This window comes from Manacus candei, unplaced genomic scaffold, assembly GCF_025592945.1.
Source record: "Manacus candei isolate 608988 ecotype Guabito, Panama unplaced genomic scaffold, ASM2559294v1 h1tg000116l, whole genome shotgun sequence".
Classification (NCBI taxonomy): Eukaryota; Metazoa; Chordata; class Aves; order Passeriformes; family Pipridae; genus Manacus; species Manacus candei.
In genome coordinates this window covers 104,688-127,217 of record NW_026138164.1, presented here as the reverse complement: position 1 = coordinate 127,217, position 22,530 = coordinate 104,688, and the positions used below count along the sequence as shown (strand labels likewise).

General features: G+C 68.4%; 1 protein-coding gene across 1 annotated transcript; it reads left to right on the top strand.

The window, feature by feature from the left end:
* Positions 1 to 1,923: 1,923 nt before the first annotated feature.
* On the top strand, positions 1,924 to 21,764 carry SIGLEC1 (sialic acid binding Ig like lectin 1). The gene is given in 21 exon segments (XM_051770154.1): positions 1,924 to 1,991; positions 3,404 to 4,177; positions 4,824 to 5,087; positions 5,922 to 6,176; positions 6,856 to 7,155; positions 8,030 to 8,307; positions 9,449 to 9,848; positions 10,567 to 10,815; positions 11,513 to 11,806; positions 13,040 to 13,294; positions 14,041 to 14,343; positions 15,277 to 15,531; positions 16,639 to 16,944; positions 17,447 to 17,686; positions 17,969 to 18,009; positions 18,011 to 18,269; positions 18,396 to 18,650; positions 19,432 to 19,728; positions 20,381 to 20,480; positions 21,053 to 21,125; positions 21,459 to 21,764. Coding segments are annotated over 21 exon segments (5,265 nt in total). The 5' UTR covers positions 1,924 to 1,942; the 3' UTR covers positions 21,477 to 21,764.
* Positions 21,765 to 22,530: the final 766 nt, after the last annotated feature.

Sequence of the window (22,530 nt, the reverse complement as noted above, 5' to 3'; positions counted from 1 at the left end):
GGGCTGAGCCCCCCCTGCCTCCTTCCAGGCTCGAGGGAGTTGCTCAGACACCTCCAGGGGGGGGTTAAACCCTGCCCTTATCCCGGGGGAAGGGGATCCCACCACCCCCTGGGCCCCATTTCTCTCTGTGCTGGGATGTGGGGGAGGCTGGAGGGTCCCACCCCACGAGGGTCCCCTCCTCCTACTCCTTCCTGGGCCAACAGGTGATTTTGAAGCTGCCAGAGGGCAGGATTAGGAGGGATTTTGGGAAGGGATTCCTGGCTGGGAGGGTGGGCAGGCCCTGTCCCAGGTTGCCCAGAGGAGCTGTGGCTGCCCCTGGATCCCTGGAAGTGTCCCAGGCCAGGTTGGAGTAACCTGGGACAGTGGAAGGTGTCCCTGCCCATGGCAGGGGGTGAGACTGGGTGGGATTTAAGGTCCCTTCCGAGCCAACCCCCCCTCAAATCCCACCTAAGGACCCCGGGGACACCTCCCCCAAGCCCCGGCTGCCCCGAGCCCCGTCCAGCCCGTTCCAGCCCGACCCACAAAGGGTTTGTCCCTGAACCTTCCCAGCCGCTGGAATTCCCGGCTGAGGAGCAGCAGGACCCACCCCAGGGCACTGTCCCGCCCCCAGCCCGGCCCGGGGGCTCTGGGGGGGGATTGTGGGGCCCCCCACCCTGCCCCGAGGGTCCTGCAGAGACCGAAACCGGGACAAAGGCGGGAGAAGAAACGAAACTTGGCTCGGGCCGGGGCTGGATCCCGGCGCTTCCTCCCTCCCCCCGCCACCCCCGGGGCCATCCCAGCCCTTCCCGGCGCTCTCGCCCCTCACTTTGGCCGGGAACATCCCAAAGCAAAGCTCTCCCGAGCGCTCCGGAGCGGGAGATCCCTCCCGACGCCGAGGAGCGGAGGGGAAATTCGAAGCAGATGTGGGAGAACAAGGTGGGGGAAAAGGAGGGGGGGGGAAAAGGGGGGCAGGGAACTGCCTCGGTCCTGCCGGACACGTCCAGGAGGGCCTGGGTAGAGATGGCAATTCCCATCGATCAGTTCGTTCGTTTCCATGGCAATGCAAAAAAAAAAAAAAAACCAGAGCAAAAATATTCTGGTTTATCACGGAATATTGATTTTTAAATTTAGAAGGAATGGCAGCAGTTTGCTCGGTGTGGAGCTGCAAAAAAAACATGGGACCTTGTAAACTTCTTAAAACTTTTTAAACTTTTTAAAACTTCTTTAAAATTTTTAAAACTTTTTAAACTTTTTAAAACTTGTCTTTTTCTTTTTTTCTTTTTCGTTTTTTTTCTTTTTCTCCTCCCCCCCTTTTTCCTTTTTCTTTTCTCTTTTTCTTTTTTTTTTCCTTTTTCTTCTTTTCTGCTCTCCCCTTTACCCTTTTTCTTTTGCCTCCCTTTTCCTTTCCTTCCCTTCTCAAACCTTCCCTTCCCAAACCTTCCCGAACCTTCCCAAACCTTCCCTTCCCAAACCTTCCCTTCCCTTTTGTTTTCCTTTGTTCCACTGTTTCTCTTCGTGTTTCTTCGCTTCTCTTCGAGTCCCTTTGTTTCGATTCCTGTTCCTTTGCTTTCATCCCACTAATTTCATTTCACTTCCACCCCCCCCGACCCCCCCAGCCCGCATCTGCTGCCTCAGCGTTATCCTTCATTATCCTTCCTCTTCTCCCCGGGGAAACGCAGGAATAACTTCCCTAAACCTTCTCCCGTCACTGCAAAACCCGGAGCAGCTCCTGAAACCCCCCTGAGCGCTCAGGGGGCCGGGGGAGCTCGGGGGGGGGGACCAGGGGGAGTCGGGGGGTACTGGGGACCCCCCTCAACCCGCCCCCCACCCCCCGGGCTCTGCTGCCCGCGGGTTTTATCCCGCGGGATTTATCCACCTCTTCTCGTCCCCAGGGTCCCCCCTGTGCCCGCCGCCCCCCCCGAGGACCGACCGCCTCCCCCCGTGCGCCCCCGGCGGTGCCACCATGTGCCTGCCCCGCTGCCTGGTGCTGCTGGCCAGCCTCGTCCCCCCGGGTACGGCACCCCCTGCGCCGCCGGAGGGGCGGGGTGCCCCCCGGGATGGGGTGGGAGCCGTGCACGGTGCCAGGGGGTGGGCAGGATGTGCCCCCCGGGATGGGGGGAGCGGGATCTGTGCACGGTGCCCAGGGGATGGGCAGGATGTGCCCCCCGGGATGGGGTGGGAGCCGTGCACGGTGCCAGGGGGTGGGCAGGATGTGCCCCCCGGGATGGGGGTGGGAGCCGTGCACGGTGCCAGGGGGTGGGCAGGATGTGCCCCCGGGATGGGGTTGGTATCTGTGTACAGTGCCCAGGGGATGGGCAGGATGTGCCCCCTGGGATAGGAGGAGCGGGATCTGTGTACGGTGCCCAGGGGGCGGGCAGGATGTGCCCCCCGGGATGGGAGGAGCGGGATCTGTGCACGGTGCCAGGGGATGGGCAGGATGTGCCCCCCGGGATGGGGATGGGAGCTGTGCACGGTGCTCATGGGATGGGCAGGATGTGCCCCCAGGATGGAGGGAGCAGGATCTGTGCACGGTGCCAGGGGGTGGGCAGGATGTGCCCCAGGATGGGGCTGGGATCTGTGCACAACGCCCAGAGGATGGGCAGGATGTGCCCCCTGGGATGGGGAGTGGGAGCCGTGCACAGTGCCAGGGGATGGGCAGGATGTGCCCCAGGATGGGGGGAGCGGGATCCGTGCACAGTGCCCATGGGATGGGCAGGGTGTGCCCCCCGGGATGGGGGGTGGGAGCCGTGCACGGTGCCCCTGGGACGGGCAGGATGTGCCTCCTGGGATGGGAGGAGCGGGATCTGTGTACGGTGCCCGGGGATGGGCAGGATGTGCCCCCCGGGATGGGGGTGGGAGCCGTGCACAGTGCCCAGAGGATGGGCAGGGTGTGCCCCCCGGGATGGGGGGAGTGGGATCTGTGCACGGTACCCCTGGGATGGGCAGGATGTGCCCCCCGGGATGGGGGGTGGGAGCCGTGCACGGTGCCCATGGGACGGGCAGAATTTTGGGAACTCCCGAGGCTGCTCCCGCGGGACACGGCACAGCAGATGTTCCGGGGGGGGGTCTGTGTGCCCCCTCCTCCCGCCGGGCAGGGCTGGGGTGCCAGGGGACATGAGAGAACAAGGGGCCGGGGGAAGCGGGCTGAGGAAATCAGTTTTGAGGGGCCGGGGGGGGCAATTTTCCCCTTTTTCCTTGTTATTTAGGCTGTTCAAAGCCAGCCCCCCGAAAGATCCAGCTTTTCTCCATTATCTCCCCCTTCTCCCCCTCAGAATTTCCTCTTGGGGGGGTTTATCCCACCCCCTCTCCCACCCCCCGAGCCCCCCTGCCCGTCACCCCCTCAGCAGAGGTGCTGTGGCCCCGGTGGGTCCCGGGAGGGGAGCGGGGCCCCCCCAGCCCGCTGACCCCCCTTTCCCCGGCACAGCCCTCGGCTCGTGGGGGGTTTCCTACCCCCAGGCCGTGCGTGGCATCGCGGGGTCCTGCGTGGTGGTGCCCTGCACCCTGAGCTACCCCGAGGACGCGGCGACCGCCCAGGGCATCGTGGCCATCTGGTACAAGGACTACGACGGCCCCAGGACCCCGGTGTTCCACTCGGCCGCCCCCCAGGAGGTGGACGCCCGGTTCCGGGGCCGCGCCCAGCTCCTGGGGGACCCCTCGGCCCGGAACTGCACCCTGCTGCTGCGGGGGGTCACCCCGGGGGACGGGGGGCCCTACAGGTTCCGCTTCGAGATCGTGGGCGGGGACCGGTGGTCGGCGGCGCGGGACGTGGTGCTGAGCGTGTCGGGTGGGTGCGACCCCCGGACCCCCCCCCGTTCCCTTCACACCCACCCCATGGGCACATCCCACCCCACGGGCACATCCCACCCCACGGGCACATCCCACCCTCCGCTCTCCGCCCCAGAGGAGCCGGAGCCCCCGAGCGCCGCCGCCCCCCAGGACCTGCGGGAGGGGCAGAGCTGCAGCCTGGAGTGCTCCACGCCCTACGCCTGCCCCTGGGGGGACACCGTCCTGCGCTGGGAGGGGCACGACCCCCGCGCCGCCACCCTGGCCGGCCGGCTGCGGCTGGACACCGGCGGGGTGGGCCGGCAGCTGACCCTCAGCACCTCCTTCTCCTGGAGGGACCACGGCAAGAAGCTGCTCTGCGAGGTCTCCCACGGCTCCGGGAAGGCGAGCACCGAGGTCGTGCTGCGGGTGAGACGTACGTGGGGCAGCTCGGTGAGGGGACAGAGGGCAGCTCGGTGAGGGGACAGGGGGCACCTCGGTGTGGGGACGGGGGACATCTCACTGTGGGGACGGGGGCACCTCTGTGTGGGGACAGAGGGCAACTCGGTGTGGGGACTGGGGGCACCTCGGTGAGGGGAAAGGGGACACCTCACTGTGGGGACAGGGGCACCTCGGTGTAGGGACAGAGGGCAGCTCGGTGTGGGGACAAGGGGCAGCTCAGTGTGGGGACAGAGGGCACCTCGGTGAGGGGACAGGGGGCACCTCGGTGTGGGGACAGGGGCACCTCTGCCACGCCCACGGCACCCAGGCCCCCCTCCCACCACCCACCCCCTTCCCCGCGCTCCCTGCAGGAGCCAGAGCAGATCCCTCCCGCTGCTCCCCCCTCTGCTGCTCCCCCCGTCTCTCCGTGGCCGTGTCACCCCACGGATGTCCCAGCTCCGTGGCACCTCCTGGCACCCACAGCCGTGCCCTCCCCGCTTTGCTGCCCATGTGGCAGCTTTGCTTCCCTTCCAGCCCCCCTTTTCCCTGCCCCAGGCCCCCAAAAAGGGCTGTGGCAGCGCCCTGTGGGTCCTGCCCACCCTCACCCCCCCCCCGCCGTGTCCGTGTGTCCCCCCCCGCAGACGCCCCCAAGGACGTCCAGGTGCGGGTCAGTCCCTCCTCGGGGAACATCCACGTGGGTGCCACGGTGTCCCTGAGCTGCCAGGTGGGCAGCAGCCACCCCCCCGTCTCGGGGTACGTCTGGTACAAGGACGGGGCCGCCGTGGGCAGCGAGAGGGTGCTGAGCCTGCGGGGGGTGCGGCGGGAGGACCACGGGCGGTACCACTGCGAGGCCCTGAACGCCCTCGGGGCTGGCACAGCGCCCGCCACCACCCTCCTCGTGTTCTGTGAGTGCCAGGGCACCAGGGAGGGGGGAGAGGGGCTGAGTGTGCCCGGCCAGCCCGGAGCGGGGTGGGCAGTGAGGTGCCAGTGCTGCTGGGGGAGCTGGGGGGTCCCTGGGGCAGGAGGGTGAGGGCTCCATCCCTCCATCCTGCCAGCCCTGCACCCCTCACCTCGGGGGTCCCAAAGACACGGCCCTGCAGGGATTTCCAGCCCAGCACTGGGAAGGGGGTTGGCAGAGCTTGTGGGGATCCAGAGCCAGGGTGGTCTGGTTTGGGTGGAAAGAGACCTTAAAGATCACCCAGTGCCACCCCCTGCCATGAGCAGGGACACCTCCCATCAGCCCAGGTTGCTCCAAGCCCCATCCAACCTGGCCTTGGACACTTCCAGGGATCCAGGGGCAGCCACAGCTTCTCTGGGCAACCTGTGCCAGGGCCTGCCCACCCTCCCAGGGGAGGAGGGTCCTCCACCAGATCCTGCAGCAAAGACAAGCCCCAGCCCTGCCCGTCCCTGTTGGAGTCCCACAGGGAGCATCTCCTCTCCCCCCGGATGGGAGCAGGGGGGGTCAGTCTGTTCCCCCCCACCCCCCCTGCACACCCCTAGGGCTGCAGGACCCCACTGTCCCCCCCAGGAGTTTTGTCCCCGGCGCTTTGCACTAAAAGCAGAAGGTGCCCCCCCTGCCCAGCTGGGAAGGTGCTGGCGACAGGGAACAAACCCAAACGCCTCCCACCTCTGTCGTCACCCCTGGGGGGGCAGAGGGGCTCTGGGATGTGGGGATCGGGGGCGGGGGGGCCGCTCTCCTGCCCCCCGGCCCGTGCTGACCGTGCTCCCACCCCGCTCAGCCGCAGAGGTCTCGGCGAGCCCCGCGGCCGAGGTGCGGGAGGGGACGACCACCACCCTGTCCTGCGACGTGCCGGGCCGGGAGGGGCAGGACCTCAACTACACGTGGTACAGGAACGGCGCCTGGCTGCAGGAGGGCACTGCCCACACCCTCCTCTTCCCCGCGGTGGCCGCGGGCGACGCCGGCTACTACTCGTGCCGGGTGACGAACGGGCAGGGCAGCGACACGGCCCAGCCGCTCAGCCTCATCGTGACCTGTGAGTGCCCCCCGCCCTGCCAGGGCCGCCCGGCCCAGGGGCTCAGCAAACCCCCAAACCCTCGGCGAAGCCTCTTCCCAAGCGCCCCGGGGGCAGCTGGGAGGGGCGTTCAGCCCTCCCGGTGGAATCCGCCGTAAATCCCGCGATTCCCGGCCGGGAGCCGCGCGGGAAGGGGGTTGGGAGGGGGGTTCAGCCCCCCCGAGTGAGTTTGGGGTAAATCCCGAGATTCCCGGCCGGGAGCCGCGTGGGAAGGGGCCGTTTGGAGCATCTCCCGCTAATCTGCTCCAGCCGTAAGCTGGGGGGAGTTACCGACGGAGGAGGGGGGGGGGGATAAGAACAGCTCGGGAGGTTTTGCAAGTCAGGGGGGAAATAAAACAGCCCCGGGCTTGGCTGTGCCAGGTCTGGGGTAAAAATAACCCGGGGATGCAGGGGGGGAGCAGCTGGGGGCGGGGAGGGCACCTGTCCCACCCCCGGAGGTGCCCAAGGCCGCGTTGGACGGGGCTTGGGGCAGCCCGGGCCGGGGGAAGGTGGCCCGGGGCAGGGGAAGGTGGCCCTGCCCGTGGCAGGGGGTGGCACTGGCCGGGGTTTAAGGTCCCTCCCAACCCGAAGCAGTTTGGGATTCCACGTGTGGCCGCCCCACGGGGACCCCCCGAGCTCAGCCCCCTCTCCCGTCCCGCAGATCCCCCCCGGACCCCCACCCTGACGCTCTTCCAGGAGACCCAGGGGGGCCAGCTGGCCATCGTCCGCTGTGCCGTGGACAGTCACCCTCCGGCCACCCTGGCCATCGACCGCGACGGCACCGTGCTGGCCACCAGCGGGACGCAGGTGGCCCCGCCCCAGAGGTTCGGGGTCGCCGCCTCCCGCAACGCCCTGCGGCTGGAAATCCGGGATGCGGGGCCCCGGGACAGCGGGAGGTACCGCTGCACCGCCAGCAACGCCCACGGCAGCGCCAGCACCGCCAAGGACCTGCTCACCCGCGGTGAGGGACGAGCTCTGGGCGGGGATGAACCCTCGGGGCTGGGGGCACCCCCTGGCACGGGGGGACATCGGGGTCCGTGTGGTGGCAGTGCCCTCCCCGCAGCCCTTCCCCTCCCCGGAGGGCTGGAGCAGCCTGTGGAGCTCGAGATGCTCCCGGGGTTTGTTTTCCAAAGCACCACAAAATCAGGAGCGACTTTGTCCGAACTTTCCTGCCCCGTCGCTCCCCCCGCAGCCCCCGGAGGTGCTGGGGGGGGTCTGGGCACACGGGGGGGACCTGCTCTGTCCCCTGAACCCCCAGTGTGGATGGTTTGGCGCGACAGAGGCAGCAGAGGGAGAGAAAAGCCCCCCAAAACCATGTCCAAGAGGAACGTCCCTCAGGATGCCGGAAAAACCCAAAATAGACCTCAAGGTCCAATCTCAAAGAAACCAACCCCGGGGTTGGGTGTCCCGGGGGACAGTTGGGCTCCGTTAGAAGTGGCCAAGGTGCCACCGGCCCAACCTGTCACCTGCCAGAGGGCTGAGGGCACCGGGGCTGTCCCGGGAGCGGCTCGGGATGAACCGGGATGTCCTGGATGAACCGGGATGCCCTGGATAAACCGGGATGCCCCGGATGAACCTGGCACTTGGAGAGAGTTGGGCAGGGTCGGGAAAGGCCCCCCTTGCCTGGCAGAGCTCTGGGGTGATGTCCAGTGTCCCCAGGGAAGGCCACCCAGTGAAGAGCCCCAGATCCCACGGGCTCCGGAGCGAGAGGGGGCTGAGGGAAGCTGAGGGCGGTGGGGTTTAGCTGGATGGAGCCATGGGGAAGGTGAAGGTCTGCAGCAGGGATTTCCCTCCCTCCCTCCCTCCCTCCCATCCCTCTCCCTCCCCTCCCGCAGCCGCAGAGCTCCGGATCCAGCCCTCGGCGGAGGTGCCGGAGGGGACGGCGGTCACCCTGACCTGCGTGGGGACGGGGGACGTGGCGGGGGAGCCCCTCTACACGTGGTACCGGAACGGGCAGAGGCTGCGGGAGGGCCCGGCCCCCACCCTGCGCTTCCCCTCCGTGCGCGGGGACGACGCGGGCGCCTTCCAGTGCCGGGTACGGGGCAGCGACGGCAGCGACAGCGGCGCCTCGGGGGCCGTCCCGCTCCGGGTGCTCTGTGAGTGCTGCCGGGGGGTCCCGGGGCTGCCGGGGGGTCCTGGGGCCGGGCTGGGGGTTCTGGGGCTGCCAGAGGGTCCTGGGGCTGCCAGGGGGTCCTGGGGCTGGGCTGGGGGGTCCCGGAGCTACCAGGGGGTCCTGGGACTGGACTGGGGGGTCCTGGGGCTGCCAGGGGTTCCTGAGGCTGGGCTGGGGGGTCCTGGAGCTGCCAGGGGTTCCTGGGGCTGGGCTGGGGGTTCCTGGGGCTGCCATGGGGTCCTGGGGCTGCCATGGGGTCCTGGGGCTGCCAGGGGGGTCCTGGGGCTGCCAGGGGGTCCTGGGGCTGGACTGGGGGGTCCCGGGGCTACCAGGGGGTCCTGGGGCCGGGCTGGGGGGTCCTGGGGCTGCCAGGGGGTCCTGGGGCTGGACTGGGGGGTCCTGGGGCTGCCAGGGGGTCCTGGGGTGGGGCTGGGGGGTCCTGGGGCTGGGCTGCGGGGTCCCGGGGCTGCCAGGGGGTCCTGGGGCTGGGCTGGGGGGTCCTGGGGCTGCCAGGGGGTCCTGGGACTGGGCGGGGGGGTCCTGGGGCTACCAGGGGGTCCTGGGACTGCCAGGGGGTCCTGGGGCTGCCGGGGTTCCTGAGGCCGGGCTGGGGGGTCCTGGGGCTGCCAGGGGGTCCTGGGGCTGGGCTGGGGGATCCCGGGGCTGCCAGGGGTCCTGGGGCTGGGCTGGGGGTCCTGGGGCCGGGCTGGGGGGTCCTGGGACTGCCAGGGGGTCCCGGGGCTGCCGGGGTTCCTGGGGCCGGGCTGGGGGGTTCTGGGACTGCCAGGGGGTCCTGGGGCTGGGCGGGGGGGTCCTGCACTGCTCCCGCCCCGGGGGTTCCCCCCTCACCGCCGAATGCAGCCGAGGAGCCCTCGGGCAGGAACGTGGAGAGGGTGGAAAATTCCCTCTGGCGGATAAATCTGGGGGAGGGGAAGTGTGGGGACATCCCGAATTCCCGACCTTCAGAGAGTTTTAATAGCAATTAGCGTTTTAAGAACAGTAAACGATCGTGGAACCACGAATGGTTTGGGTGGGAAGGGATCTCAGATCCCCCCCAGTCGCACCCCGTGCCCTGGGCAGGGTCACCCTCGGCCACCCCAGGCTGCCCCAAGCCCCGTCCGACCGGGATGCCCGGGAGCAGCTCGCGTGGCACCGGGGAAGCAGCAACCCCTGGGGTTCTGGGGGTTCTCCCGACCCCGCGGATCCAGAATATTCTCCCCGGCGGTGTTTCCCCCCCCCCGCAGACCCCCCGAGGCCGCCGGTGCTGAGCTCGTTCCTGCAGAGCCGGGGCGGGCGCCGGGGGATCCTGCAGTGCTCCGTGCAGAGCGAGCCCGAGGCCAACCTGACCCTGCGCAGGGGGGACGCGCTGCTGGCCTGCTCCGGGGGCTGCCCCCCGGCCCCCCGGCTCCGCGTGACCCCCTCCTACAACAGCCTGAGGGTGGAGATCCGGGACGTGGTGCTGGAGGACGAGGGCACCTACGTGTGCCAGGCCGGGAACGCGCGGGGCAGCGCCAGCGCCGCGCTGGAGTTCAGGGCTGACGGTGAGCGGGGACGAGGGACCGGGCACGGGAGGGAGGGCGGCGGGGGCCACACGTCCCCACGGCATCTGGGAACGCCTCTGGGAGAGGGGAGCCCGGGAAGGGAATGCCAGGGAAGGGGACGAGCCCGGGGGGTGGCGGCAGGAGGACGGGAGGAGCAGAAATGAGCAGCGTGCCCGTGAAATTCAGGTGTCCAACGGCTTCTGCCTCCAAAAACTGGCATGAACGGGACCTTTGGGGCAGGGGCGGAGGGTGAGTGGGTTTAAAGAGGGGGCTGTCAGCCCCTCCTGGTGGGTTTGGAGGCTCCCGTGGCCACAGCAACGGTTCCATCCTGGTGGGGATTGTTCCAGCTCCTGGTGGGGATTGTTCCAGCCCCTGGTGGGGATTGCTCCAGCCCCTGGTGGGGATTGTTCCAGCCCCTGGTGGAGGTTCCCTGCCTGTGTATGACGGGGACACTGAGCAAAACATGGCTGAGGGAGTTCCCACAGGCCCCCTCCTGCAAGTGCCCCATCCCTGGGCTGGTGGCACCCCACTGCCAGCTCAGAGCTGTCCCTGGCACGGCACTGCAGGAGCAGCTGGAATTTGCCCTCTGGAGTAGCCACAATGTCCCTCGGTGACATAACTCCCTCGGTGACATAACCCCCGTGGTGACACACCCCTGGGCTGGCTCTGGGGGGGTTGTTCACCCCAACACTGATGCCGGGCGCCGTTTCCCCCCCAGCTGCCACCGTCAGCGTGTCCCCCTCGCCCCACGTGCTGGAGGGCGACAGTGCCAACCTCACCTGCCACCTGAGCAGCGACTCCCCGGCCGTGCCAAACGTCACCTGGTACCACAATGGGCAGTGGGTGGCCGAGGGCAGCACGCTGGTGCTGGGGAGTGTGGCCAGCGCCCACTCGGGGCTGTACCGGTGCCAGGCCAGCACTGGCAGCGGCACCAGGAGCTCCCCAGACGTGCTCCTGGATGTGCTGTGTACGTACGGGACCCCCGGGACCCCCGGCCTGGAGGGGATGGGTATGGGTCACCTGGACATGGCACGACCTGTGGATCAGGGTGCCCAGGGGAGCTGGGGCTGCCCCGTCCCTGGGAGAGCCCCAGGCCGGGTTGAGCTGGAGCTGGAGCAGCCTGGGACAGTGGGAGGTGTCCCTGGGACAGTGGGAGGTGTCCCTGCCCACTGCAGGGGGTGGCACAGGGTGGGATTTAGGGGCCCTCCCAAGCCAAGCCATTCCATGATCCCATGAATGGACTTGTGTCCGGGAAGGGGTGCCCAGCTCGGCTCACACGTGTGGCAGTGCCCAGGCCCTGGGCAGAGCCCATGTGGGCACTTTTTGGGGTCTCTGGGCACTGATCTCTGTCCTGGGATTCCTCCCGTGGGCCTCTGTCCCTCTCGGCCACTCTGTGCACTGACTGTGCATCCCATAGAGCAGGAGTGTCCTCACCGTGGGGGTGGGGTGGGACCCCTTTTTCCCCTTTCCCCTTTCCCCTTTTTCTTTCCCTTTCCCCTTTCCCCCTTTCCCCTTTTCCCTTTTCCCTTTCCCCTTTTTCTTTCCCTTTCCCCTTTACCCCTTTCCCCTTTCCCCCTTTTCCCTCCCCTCCCCTGCCGAGGCAGTGGCTGCTGGCGAGTCCCTCTGTCCCGGGGATGTCCCTGCTCAGCCGGTTCCCCCCGCAGACCCCCCCCGGGCCCCGCTGCTCCAGGCGTTCCTGGAGGCGGAGCGGGGCCGCCTGGCCGTGCTGGAGTGCTCGGTGGGCAGCAACCCTCCGGCCCGGCTGGCGCTGCTGCGGGGCCCGGACCCGGTGGCCACGGGCGAGGGGGGGAGCGGCCCCCGGGTGCGCGTCAGGGCCGCCCCCAACTCCCTGCGCGTGGAGATCCGGGAGGTGACGCCGGCGGACGACGGGACCTACCGGTGCTCGGCCAGCAACGCGCTCGGCACCGCCGAGGCAGCGCTGTACCTGCGCGTCCAGGGTGAGCCCGGGGGCGGGGGCGGGGGAACTGGGGCTGCGCTGGCACACGGGGCCATCAGGTCCCACCCGGGGCCACCAGATCCCACCCGGGGCCACCAGATCCCACCCAGCACCATCACATCCCACCCAGCACCATCAGATCTCACCCAGCACCATCAGATCTCACCCAGAACCACCAGATCCCACCCAGCACCATCAGATCTCACCCAGAGCCACCAGATCCCACCCAGTGCCCTCACATCCCACCCAGTGCCCCTAGATCCTACCCAGTGCCACCAGATTCCACCCAGCACCACCAGATCCCACCCAGTGCCACCAGATCCCACCCAATGCCCTCACATTCCACACAGTGCCCCCAGATCACACCCAGTGCCACCAGATTCCACCCAGCACCATCAGATCTCACTCAGCACCAACACATCCCATCCAGTGCCCCTAGATCCTACCCAGTGCCACCAGATTCCACCCAGTGCCCCCAGATCCCACTCACTGCCATCAGATCCCACCCAGTGTCACCAGATTCCACACAGTACCACCAGATCCCACCCACAGCCACCAGATTCCACCCAGAACCATCAGATTCCACCCAGTGTCACCAGATCCCACCCAGGGCCATCAGATCCCACCCAGTGTCACCAGATTCCACACAGTACCACCAGATCCCACCCACAGCCACCAGATCCCACCCAGAGCCACCAGATCCCACCCAGGCTCCGGCTGCTGCTCCGGAGGTCCTGACTTGTCCCCTCCCCTTGTTCCAACCCCTCAGCTGCAGTGACTGGGGGACACACAGAGGGGGACAGGGAGCCCCAGTGCCACCCCAGTGCCACCCCAGGGCTGGGCCAGCTCCCGGGACAGAGCAGGAGTGTCCCACCCCACAGGGGTTATAGGATTGATGAGGGGACAGGAGCATCCCACCCCACAGGGGGTCATGGGAGTGATGAGGGGACAGGAGCGTCCCACCCCACAGAGGTTATAGGATTGATGAGAGGACAGGAGTGCCCCACCCCACAGGGGTTATAGGATTGATGAGAGGACAGGAGCGTCCCACCCCACAGGGGTTATGGGAGTGATGAGGGGACAAGGGGACAGGAGCATCCCACCCCACAGGGGCCATGGGAGGGACGAGGGGACACCGGGAGGTGACAAGGGGACACCGGGAGGTGACAAGGGGACAGGGGCAGTGCCAGCTCTGCCCTGGTCCCTCTGAGCTGGCCCCGTGTCCCTGCCCCAGCTGCCCGAGTCCTGGTGTCACCGTCCTCGGAGGTGCTGGAAGGAGCCGACGTGTCCCTGACGTGCCAGGTGCCCGGAGAGCCGCGGGGTGACACCGTCTACGCCTGGTACAGGGACAGCGAGCGGCTCCAGGAGAGCCCCGACCCCGTCCTGGCGCTGCCCCGTGTCACCAGCGCTGCCACCGGCTCCTACCACTGCCGGGCCCGCGGCCCCGCGGGGACCAGCCTGGCCCCCCCTGTCACCCTGAGCGTGGCCTGTGAGTGGGACACCCCGGGGGGACGGGGGGAATGGGGACTGTGGGGTGGGGATGGGATGGGATGGGGCGGGAGGGTTTGGTTCCAACGGGGTGGGGCTGGAGATGGGTTGGTGCCGGTGGGATGACACCGGGATGGTACCGGTAGGATGGTGCCAGTGGGATGGGATGGGATGGGATGGTGCTGGGATGGGATGGTGTCAATGGGATGGTGACACTGGGATGGTACCAGTGGGATGGTGCCAATAGGGTGGTGCTGGGATGGGATGGTGCCAATGGGATGGTGATGATGGGATGGTGCCAATGGGATGGTTCCAGGGTGGGATGGCACTGGCATGGGATGGCACTGGGATGGGATAGCACTGGGATGGGATGGCATTGGGATGGGATGGCACTGGGATGGGATAGCACTGGGATGGGATGGCATTGGGATGGGATGGCACTGGGATGGGATGGTGCCAATGGGATGGCACTGGGATGGGATGGCACTGGGATGGGATGGCATTGGGATGGGATGGTGCCAATGGGATGGCACTGGGATGGGATGGCACTGGGATGGGATGGTGCCAATGGGATGGCACTGGGATGGGATGGCACTGGGATGGGATGGTGCTGATGGGATGGCACTGGGATGAGATGGTGCCAATACGATGGCCCTGGGATGGATTCTGGCCCCAAGGTGGGCCCTGGGGCTCTCTGGGTGCAGCCCCAGGCTCTGCTCACCCTCCGTGTCCCCCCGGCCCGCGCAGACCCCCCGCGGGTGCCGGTGCTGAGCACCCTCCTGGAGCCCCCGCCGGGGCAGGGGGGGGTCCTGCAGTGCTCCGTGGACAGTGTCCCCCCGGCACAGCTCGCCCTCCTCAAGGACGGGGCCCTGGTGGCCTCCACAGAGACACCACAGCCCGGCCCCGGGCCACGGCTCAGCGTCACCTCGGCCACCAACACCCTGCGGGTGCAGTTCCACCCCGTGCTGCTGCAGGATGAGGGTCAGTACCAGTGTGTGGCCACCAACGCCCACGGCAACGCCAGTGCCACCGGGAACCTCACAGCGGGCAGTGAGTGAGGGCTGGGAGCGGGCACGGGCTGGGAACGGGCACGGGATGGGAGCGGGGACGGGCTGGGAATGGGCACGGGCTGGGAATGGGGATGGGCTGGGAATGGGGACGGGCTGGGAATGGGCACAGGCTGGGAATGGGCACGGGCTGGGAACGGGCACGGGATGGGAATGGGCACGGGCTGGGAGCGGGCACGGGCTGGGAACGGGCACGGGGGGGCGTGGGAAGGGCATGGAGAGCTGCAGGCAGGGGGGGAGTGATGGAATTGGGGGGATGGAGAGCTGCAGGCAGTGGGGGAGTGATGGAATTGGGGGGATGGAGAGCTGCAGGCAGAGGGGCAGAGATGGAATTGGGGGGATGGAGAGCTGCAGGCAGCGGGGGCAGAGATGGAATCGGGGGGTCCTGTGAAGAAGTGAAGGCAAACCCTGCTGGAGGACGGTCACGGGGGAGGGAGGGCAGAGAGGAGCTGGAACAGGGTGGGCAGGGTGGAAGCAGAAGGAAAGGGGGGAAATGCACCTTCCTGGGGGTGCAGTGCTGTGCTGGAGGTGTTCCCAGAGAGCTGCATGTGCGCCCCACACCCGGCAAAGGAGACACAGCTCCTCCTGGGGCTGATGCCAAGGCTGGCTCTACCCTGTCCGTCCATGGCACCGTCCTGGCTGTGCTCACACAGCCCAGGAATCACGGAGTCACCTCAAAGCCATCCATTCCACCCCCCGCCATGGGCAGGGACACCTCCCACCGGCTCAGGTTGCTCCAAACCCCGTCCAACCTGGCCCTGGACACCCCCAGGGGTGGAGCGTCCACGGCAAGACCCTCAGGAGCACCACGGGAGCGGAGCCGGCGGTGGCTGTTCCCACCTTTTCCCGTCCTGTCCCTCCCTGAGCTCCCCCGTCCCGGAGAGGGGGTTTCACCGCCGCCCCCCTTCCCTTGCAGCCGTCCGGGTGTGGATCCTGCCGGCTCCGGAGGTGCGGGAGGGCGGCAATGCCACCCTCAGCTGCGCGGTGGCGGCGGGGGCCGAGCGGGTGCTGAGCTACTCGTGGTACCGGGACGGGCTGTGGCTGCGCAGCGGCCCCTCCCCGGCCCTCCCCCTGCCCCGGCTCTCCGCCTCCGACTCCGGCTCCTACCACTGCTCCGTCCGGACCCCCGCCCGCAACCGCAGCGCCGCCCCCGCCCCGCTCCGCGTCCTCTGTGAGTGCCCCGGGCCGGGGGGCTTCGGGCCGGGGGGGCACGTCCAGGGCAGGGACCCGGGGAGTCACCGGCCCCCTGGGCTGGAGAGATGGGGCACAGCAAGGCCCGGCTCAGTTTGGAGGTTTGGCTTAGTTTTCCGTGAAAATCAGTCTTTGTCCCAGGCAGCCGAGCTTTGTCCCTTAAGCCGAGCTTTGCACCCCTGTCCTGCTCATCAGACCCGGCCAGAGACCCCCACACACACACAGCACCCGCAGGGCATTTCGGTGAAGCTTCTCCAAGTTTCCTTGTGCTTCCTACCAAACTGCAGCGGGAAAAAACTCAGGCTTTCAGGAACAGGACAAAATTTGGGATATTTTTATTTTTTATTTTTTTTAGCCCTCATTTGGAAAATGAAAACCAGGTTTTGTTTAAAAAACAGGGGGGAAAAAATGTATTTGCAAGTGAGAATGTAAGATTCCCCACACACACACACTCTTTTTATGAGAAAAAGGTGGGGTTAACTTATAAATCTGCATGAGGAGAGGCGGGGACAGCTCCTGGAATGGCCTCCGGAGTCCGGGACCTCAGGGCCTTCCCTCCTTCCTCCTGCTTTGGGGTGGGGAATGTCGGGTGGAGCCACCGAACCGATCAGAGCAGCCCAGGCTGGGGACGCTCCAGGAGGAAGGGGCTGGAGCAGCAGGAGCAGCTGAGGGAGCTGGGGGGGCTCAGCCTGGAGAAAAGGAGGCTCGGGGGGGACCTTCTGGCTCTGCAACCCCCTGACAGGAGGGGGGAGCCGGGGGGGGGGGTCGGGCTCTGCTCCCAGGGAACAAGGGACAGGAGGAGAGGGAACGGCCTCCAGCTGTGCCGGTGGAGGCTCAGGTTGGATATTGGGAAAATTCCCCCTGGAAAGGGCTGTCCAGCCCTGGCACAGCTGCCCAGGGCAGGGGGGAGTCCCCATCCCGGGGGGATTTGACACCCTGTGGATGTGGCACTTGGGGACACGGCCAGGGGTGGCCTTGGCAGAGCTGGGGGAACCCGGTGGGCTCAGAGGACTTTTCCAACCCGAACAATTCCATGACTACCCTGTGGTCCATCTCGTCTCCCCCGTGGTTCCCCCCCCCCCCGCAGACCCCCCCCGGAACCTGCAGGTGAAATCCTTCGTGGAGAGCAGCGAGGGCAGCGCCGTCATCCTGCTCTGCTCCGTGCACAGCGACCCCCCGGCCCAGCTCACCCTGCTCAGGGGGGGGCAGCCGGTGGCCTCCAGCCCCCCCTGGGGAGGGGACCCCCCCCGGCAGAGCAGCCGCGTGTCCCCCTCTCCCAACGCGCTGCGGTTGGAGCTCCGGGAAGCGTCCGAGGAGGACGAGGGCGAGTACGAGTGCCAGGCACGGAGCCCCCTCGGCACTGCCCGCGCGTCCCTGACCCTCCGGGTGCAGGGTGAGTCCCGGGGGGCACAGAGAGGGGCTGGGGACCCCTCCAGCGGGTTGGGTGGGCGTTAAGGGGAGAGGGAAAGGGGATGGGAACCCCCCCGATGGTTGGGGTGGGCGTCCAGGGGGGCAGCCTTTGGGGGGACCCGATATCAGGGGGGTCTGGAGCGGTGCAGGGCTGGGGAAGGACAGGGGGGTCCTTCGGGGTGAGCGCCCACCCTGAGAGCCTGCCCTGTGCCCCCACCCAGGGCACCCACCCTGAGCACCCGCCCTGTGCCCCCACCCAGGGCACCCACCCTGAGCGCCCACCCAGGGCACCCACCCTGACCACCCACCCTGTGCCCCCACCCAGGGCACCCACCCTGAGCACCCACCCTGTGCCCCCACCCAGGGCATCCACCCTGTGCCCCCACCCTGAGCACCCACCCTGTGCTCCCAGCCCTCTGAATTTGGGGTGGGGGCTTCGGGGTGCAAACGTGCTGCTGGTCACGGCCGCCTCCTCCCCCCCACAGCCGTCAGGGTGGTCGTGCGACCCTCGGCCGAGGTGGCGGAGGGGACGGAGGTGACCCTGACGTGCCAGGCCCCCCAGGCCGCCCCCGGGACTCGGTACACGTGGTTCAGGAACGGGCGCTGGCTGGCCGAGGGACTCGCCGCCTCCCTGGGGCTCGGCGGCCGCCGCTCCGACGCGGGGCTCTACTCCTGCCAGGCGGGCAGGGGGCAGCGGGCCCCCCCCGCCGCCCTCAGGGTGCTCTGTGAGTGAGGGCCGGCCGCTTTCGGGGGTGGGGGGGACACACCGCGGGCCCTGCGGGCGCACGGGACCCCCTCGGGGGGGCGGCTGGCCGGTCTGTGTCGCCACCTGGTGACATCCCGCGACACGCCGCGACATCCCGGCCCCTCCCTCGGAGACCGGGGGGTCCCGGTGCTGCCGGACATCGCGCCCCCTCCCCTGTCGCTTGTCACCCCCCAGCCCCCCCGGCCGGTGCCGTGCCAGCAGCGGGGCCGGGGGGGGACACACGCCGTCCTTGTCGCCGCAGACGCCCCCCAGGAGCCCACCTTCACCTCCCTGCTGGACCCGCGGGGGGGGGCGACAGGCCGTCCTGCTCTGCTCCGTGGACAGCGTCCCCCCCTCGGAGCTGGCCGTGAGCCGGGGGCCCGGGCAGCCCCCCCTGGCCTCGTCCCGCGGCCCCTCCGGCCCCGGGCTGGACGTGCGGGCCTCGCCCAACGCGCTGCGGGTGGGGCTGGGCCCGCTGGGCCCGCGGCACTCGGGGCTCTACCTGTGCTCGGCCAACAACAGCCACGGCGCCGCGACCGCGGTCCTGCAGCTCCGCGGGGCAGGTGAGGGGGGCCCGAGCCCCCGGGGGGTCCCGGGGGTGCCGACGGGCCTCTCGGGTGCCCTGGGGGGGGATTTTGGGGGTGGTGTCCCGGGTATTCCTCGACTCCCGTCTCCCTCCCGCCCCGCAGGGGTCACGGTCACGGTCGAGCCGTCGCCAGAAGTGCCCGAGGGCGGCAGAGCCACCCTGACCTGCTCGGTGCCCCCTTGGTGGGGCGAAGGTGCCAACTACACGTGGCACAGGGACGGGCGGTGGCTGCGGGAGGGACCGTCCCCCTCCCTCGTCCTGCCCCGCGTCTCCAGCGCCGACTCGGGCTCCTACGGCTGCCTGGCCAGCGGGGCCTGGGGCGCGGCCAGTGCGGCCCCCCTCGGCCTCAGCGTCCTCTGTGAGTGTCCCCAGCCCCCCGAGGGCAGCGCGGAGCCCCCCCAGCGCCCCCAGCCCTGTGCCACACGTGTATCCTCCACACGGGCGAGGCACCGTCCTCCTCTTCCTCCTCCTCTTCCTCCTCCTCTCCCTGCCCGGCTCCTCTCCCTCTGGAGCCAGGGAAGGGGAAGGTTTTGTCCAGGATTGGCCCCTCTAAAGTCAGATTTGGAGCCGAGATCGGGGGATTCTGCAGTTAGTGGGGAGTGAGGGGCTGGAGAGCAGGGGAGGCCACCAGCCCCGGGGTGGGTGGGGTGGGGACGGTCCGGGCTGGAGGAGGGATGGGGTGGGCAGCCCTTGGTGACCCAGGGAACAGGACATGGGGTTTTTTCCTAGGACTGACCCCTCAAAAGACAAATGTGGAGCTAAAGAGCTCCAAGTCCAGGGGATTCTCCAGCCATGGCAGGGGGGAGCAGAGGGCTGCAGAGGGTGGGGATCTGCCAGCCCCGGGTGATCCAGGCTGGAGGAGGGATGCACTGGTCAGCCCTCGGTGACCCAGGGAAGGGGACGTCGGGTTTTTTTCCAGAATTGACCCCTCAAAAGTCAGACTTGGAGCCAAGGGGGGATTCTCCAGCTGGTGGGGAGAGAAGGACTGGACAGCTCAGGAAAACACGAGCCATGGGGCGGGTGGGATGGGCTGACCCCGGCTGGAGGAGGGACGTGTTCAGCAGCCTTTAGTGCCCGTCCAGGCCAGTGTGGGGTTTCCCCCGCCGTGCCCCGCTGACCCCCCATCTCTGCCCCCCCAGACCCGCCCCGGGACGTGTCTGTCAGCACCTTCCTGGAGAACCGCGGCGGGCGGGCGGGCATCGTGCTGTGCAGGGCCGACAGCCACCCGCCCTCCTCCCTGGCCCTGCTGCACCAGGGCCGGCTGGTGGCCTCCAGCCCGGCCCCCCCCGCCATCCCGGGGGTCCGCGGGGCCCCCTCGCACAACGCCCTGCGGGTGGAGCTGGGGGCGCTGGGCCCGGGGGCCGCCGGGCAGTACCTGTGCGTGGCCACCAACGCCCTGGGCAACGCCACGGCCAGCGCCCACTTCGACGTGGACAGTGAGTGGGAGGGACCCCGGGGGCGGGGGGGGCCGGGCAAGGGCCGGGAAAAGGGCTCAGGGAAGCGGCAAACGGAGCTGGGGGCTGGGGGTGGTCCAAAATGAGGGAAGAGGGGTCGGCTCGAGGTCAGCAAACATGGGGGGGTGCTGCTTGGGGCTGTGCTGGGGACACCCCCCGTACCCAGGGGACACTGCCCCTCCGGGGGTGGCACCCAGCATTGTACCAGCCTGCCCGACCCTCAGGGCAGGGGACAGCGAGGTGTGCAGGGACAGCTGGTCCCAGTGGGGTCCCAGTGGGGTCCCAGCATGGAGCCCGTGACACCCCCAAAGACTGTCCCCACCCCTCTGGACCTGGCAGTGGCACCACCTGCAGTCAGATGTCCCAGACACCACCCCAGGGTCCCCCTCACCCTTCATGAGTCACCCCAAGTCCCAGCAGGGTCCCAGCTTGGTGTCTGTGACCCCCTGTGTGTGCCCTGGACCCACTGAGTGGCTGTTCCCAACCTTGAGGACCTGGCAGTGGCACCAACCCCCCCCCCTGCATTTGGCTGTCACAGCCACCACCCCAGGGTCCCCTCCACCCCTCGGGGGGCACCCCAAGGTCTGGGGGGTCCCACGTGCACTGACCCCCTGCTGTGGGGATGTGCCCACAGCCCTCACCCACCTGCTGACCTTCACCATCCTGGCTGGGCTGCTCGTGGCCCTCGTCTGTGTGGCCACCCTGGGCCTGCTGGCTGTGAAGATGTGGCCCAGGTAACGCCCTGGCTGGGGCACGGGGGGGGGACAGGGAACCAAGGGGGCGACAGGGAAGCAAGGGTGGGACAGGGAACCAAGGGGGGGGGACAGGGAACCAAGGGGGGGGGACAGGGAACCAAGGGGGGGACAGGGACCCTGGGGGGGAGGGACAAGGAACTCAGGATGGGACAGGAACCCTGGCATCAGGACAGGGCCCCCAGTGTCGGAGTAGGTACCCCAGGGTGGGAGGACAGGAACCCCAGGGTGGCACAGGGACCTTGGGGTGGGGGACAGGGACCTTGGGGTGGGGCCCAGGGATCCCAGGGTGGTACAGAGACCTTGGGGTGGCACAGGGACCTTGGGGTGGGGCCCAGGGATCCAGGGGTGGCACAGGGATCCCAGGGTCAGGGGGACAGGGACCTTGGGGTGAGGGTCAGGGATCCTGGGGTGGCACAGGGACCCCAGGGTCAGGGGGACAGGGACCCCTGGCATCAGGACGGGGACCCCAGTGTCAGGGCAGGTACCCCGGGGTGAGGGGACAGGCACCCTTGGGGGCAGCAGGGCTGGCAGCTCCCTGTCCTCCCCTGCAGGATCAGGAGGTTTCGGGGCTGGTCGGGTGCCGAGGACACTCTGGAGCTGAGGAGCAAACAGGAGCCAGCACAGGTAGGGAGGGGCCTCGGAGGGGCCAGCTCTGAGGACTCCCCACCCTGAGCTCCTGAGGGGCCCCTGGGGGGGTCCCTGGTGCAGGGAAGGGGATGTGGGTCTGGGATCTGCCCCAGCCAAGCTGCTCCAGGTGCCACCACAGCCTCGGCTGTCACTGCTGGAGCCAGGGAAGGGGCAGGAGGGGCAGAGCCTTGTGAGGACCCAAAATACCCCTCCCAGGCTGGTCCCAGAGGGGCTCCACAGCACAGGCAGTGCTGACCCTCTGGGCTGCTCTGGGTGCTCCCCTGGCCCTGCCACGGCCGGGGGGTCCCAGCCAGTCCCAACCTTTTCCAGGTGGACAGAACATCTTAACCTGGTGGCTCTTGGACCCGGGAGCATCTCTGGCAGCTGGGGCTGGAATTTCACGGTCCTGGCCTGGCTGGATCCAGGCAGCCCCCCCTGGGGGCCCCCCAGCCCTATCCCAGCCCCTGCCAGCCCCGTTCCAGCCCCTGCCATCCCCACCGTGCCCCTCATCCCTCCCCAGGGGATGTTCTCACGTGGGGCACGGTCTGGGCTCACCACATCACGTGCCAGGCCGTGCCAGCTGTGACTGCTCAGAGCTGTGAAATCCTGGAAAGACAATAAAAGCAGATCTCCCGGTGCTGGTACGAGCCTGGGGACACCCTTTGCACGGTCCCTGTCCTGTCCCCACGGCAAAGCCACCCCCCGGGGTGCTGCCCACCCGGGGCAGGCGGGACACGGGGGACGCGCTGCTCCGAGACAGCCCAGGGCCACAGCACCCCTTTCCCTGGCATCCCTCCTGGGGGCCCTTCGGAGAGGAGGGCAGAGGTGTCCCCAGGCCACGCGTGTCCCCTCGGTGCCCGGGGAGGGGCGGGGGACAGGAGGAGCCGGTCCTGTCAGCCCCGCGCTGCCCCAGGGGAGCTGGGGCGGGGGCTCCCCTTGCGGGATCGCAGCCCCCCGGGGCAGGGGCTGGGCCGTGTCCCCTCCTGGCCCGTGGCCATTAGAGGTCACTCTGCGGCCACCTCAGCACCGGACGCGGCCTCGGACGCGGGTCTGCAGCCGGACGGGGCTTCCGAGTGTGGAGCTGGAGCTTCCCGAGCACGGCTGGGGGGGCTCGGGGCTGAGGGGGGCCGGGGCTGAGGGGCTTGATGCTCACGTGGATGCTTAATCCGCTCTTATCCACCTGCTCTGACGCTCCTGTTCGTGTACCAAAGCAGGATGCTGCTGTTCCCGTGGGTTATCCCCATCCCTGTCACCATCCTTATCCCCATCCCTGTCACCATCCTTGCCCCCATTCCTTGCCCCCGTCCCCATTTTCTGTCCTCATCTCCATCCCCATCCCATGTCCCCATTGCCACCCCTCTCCCTGTCCCCATCCCTGTCCACATCCCCATCTCCATTCCTG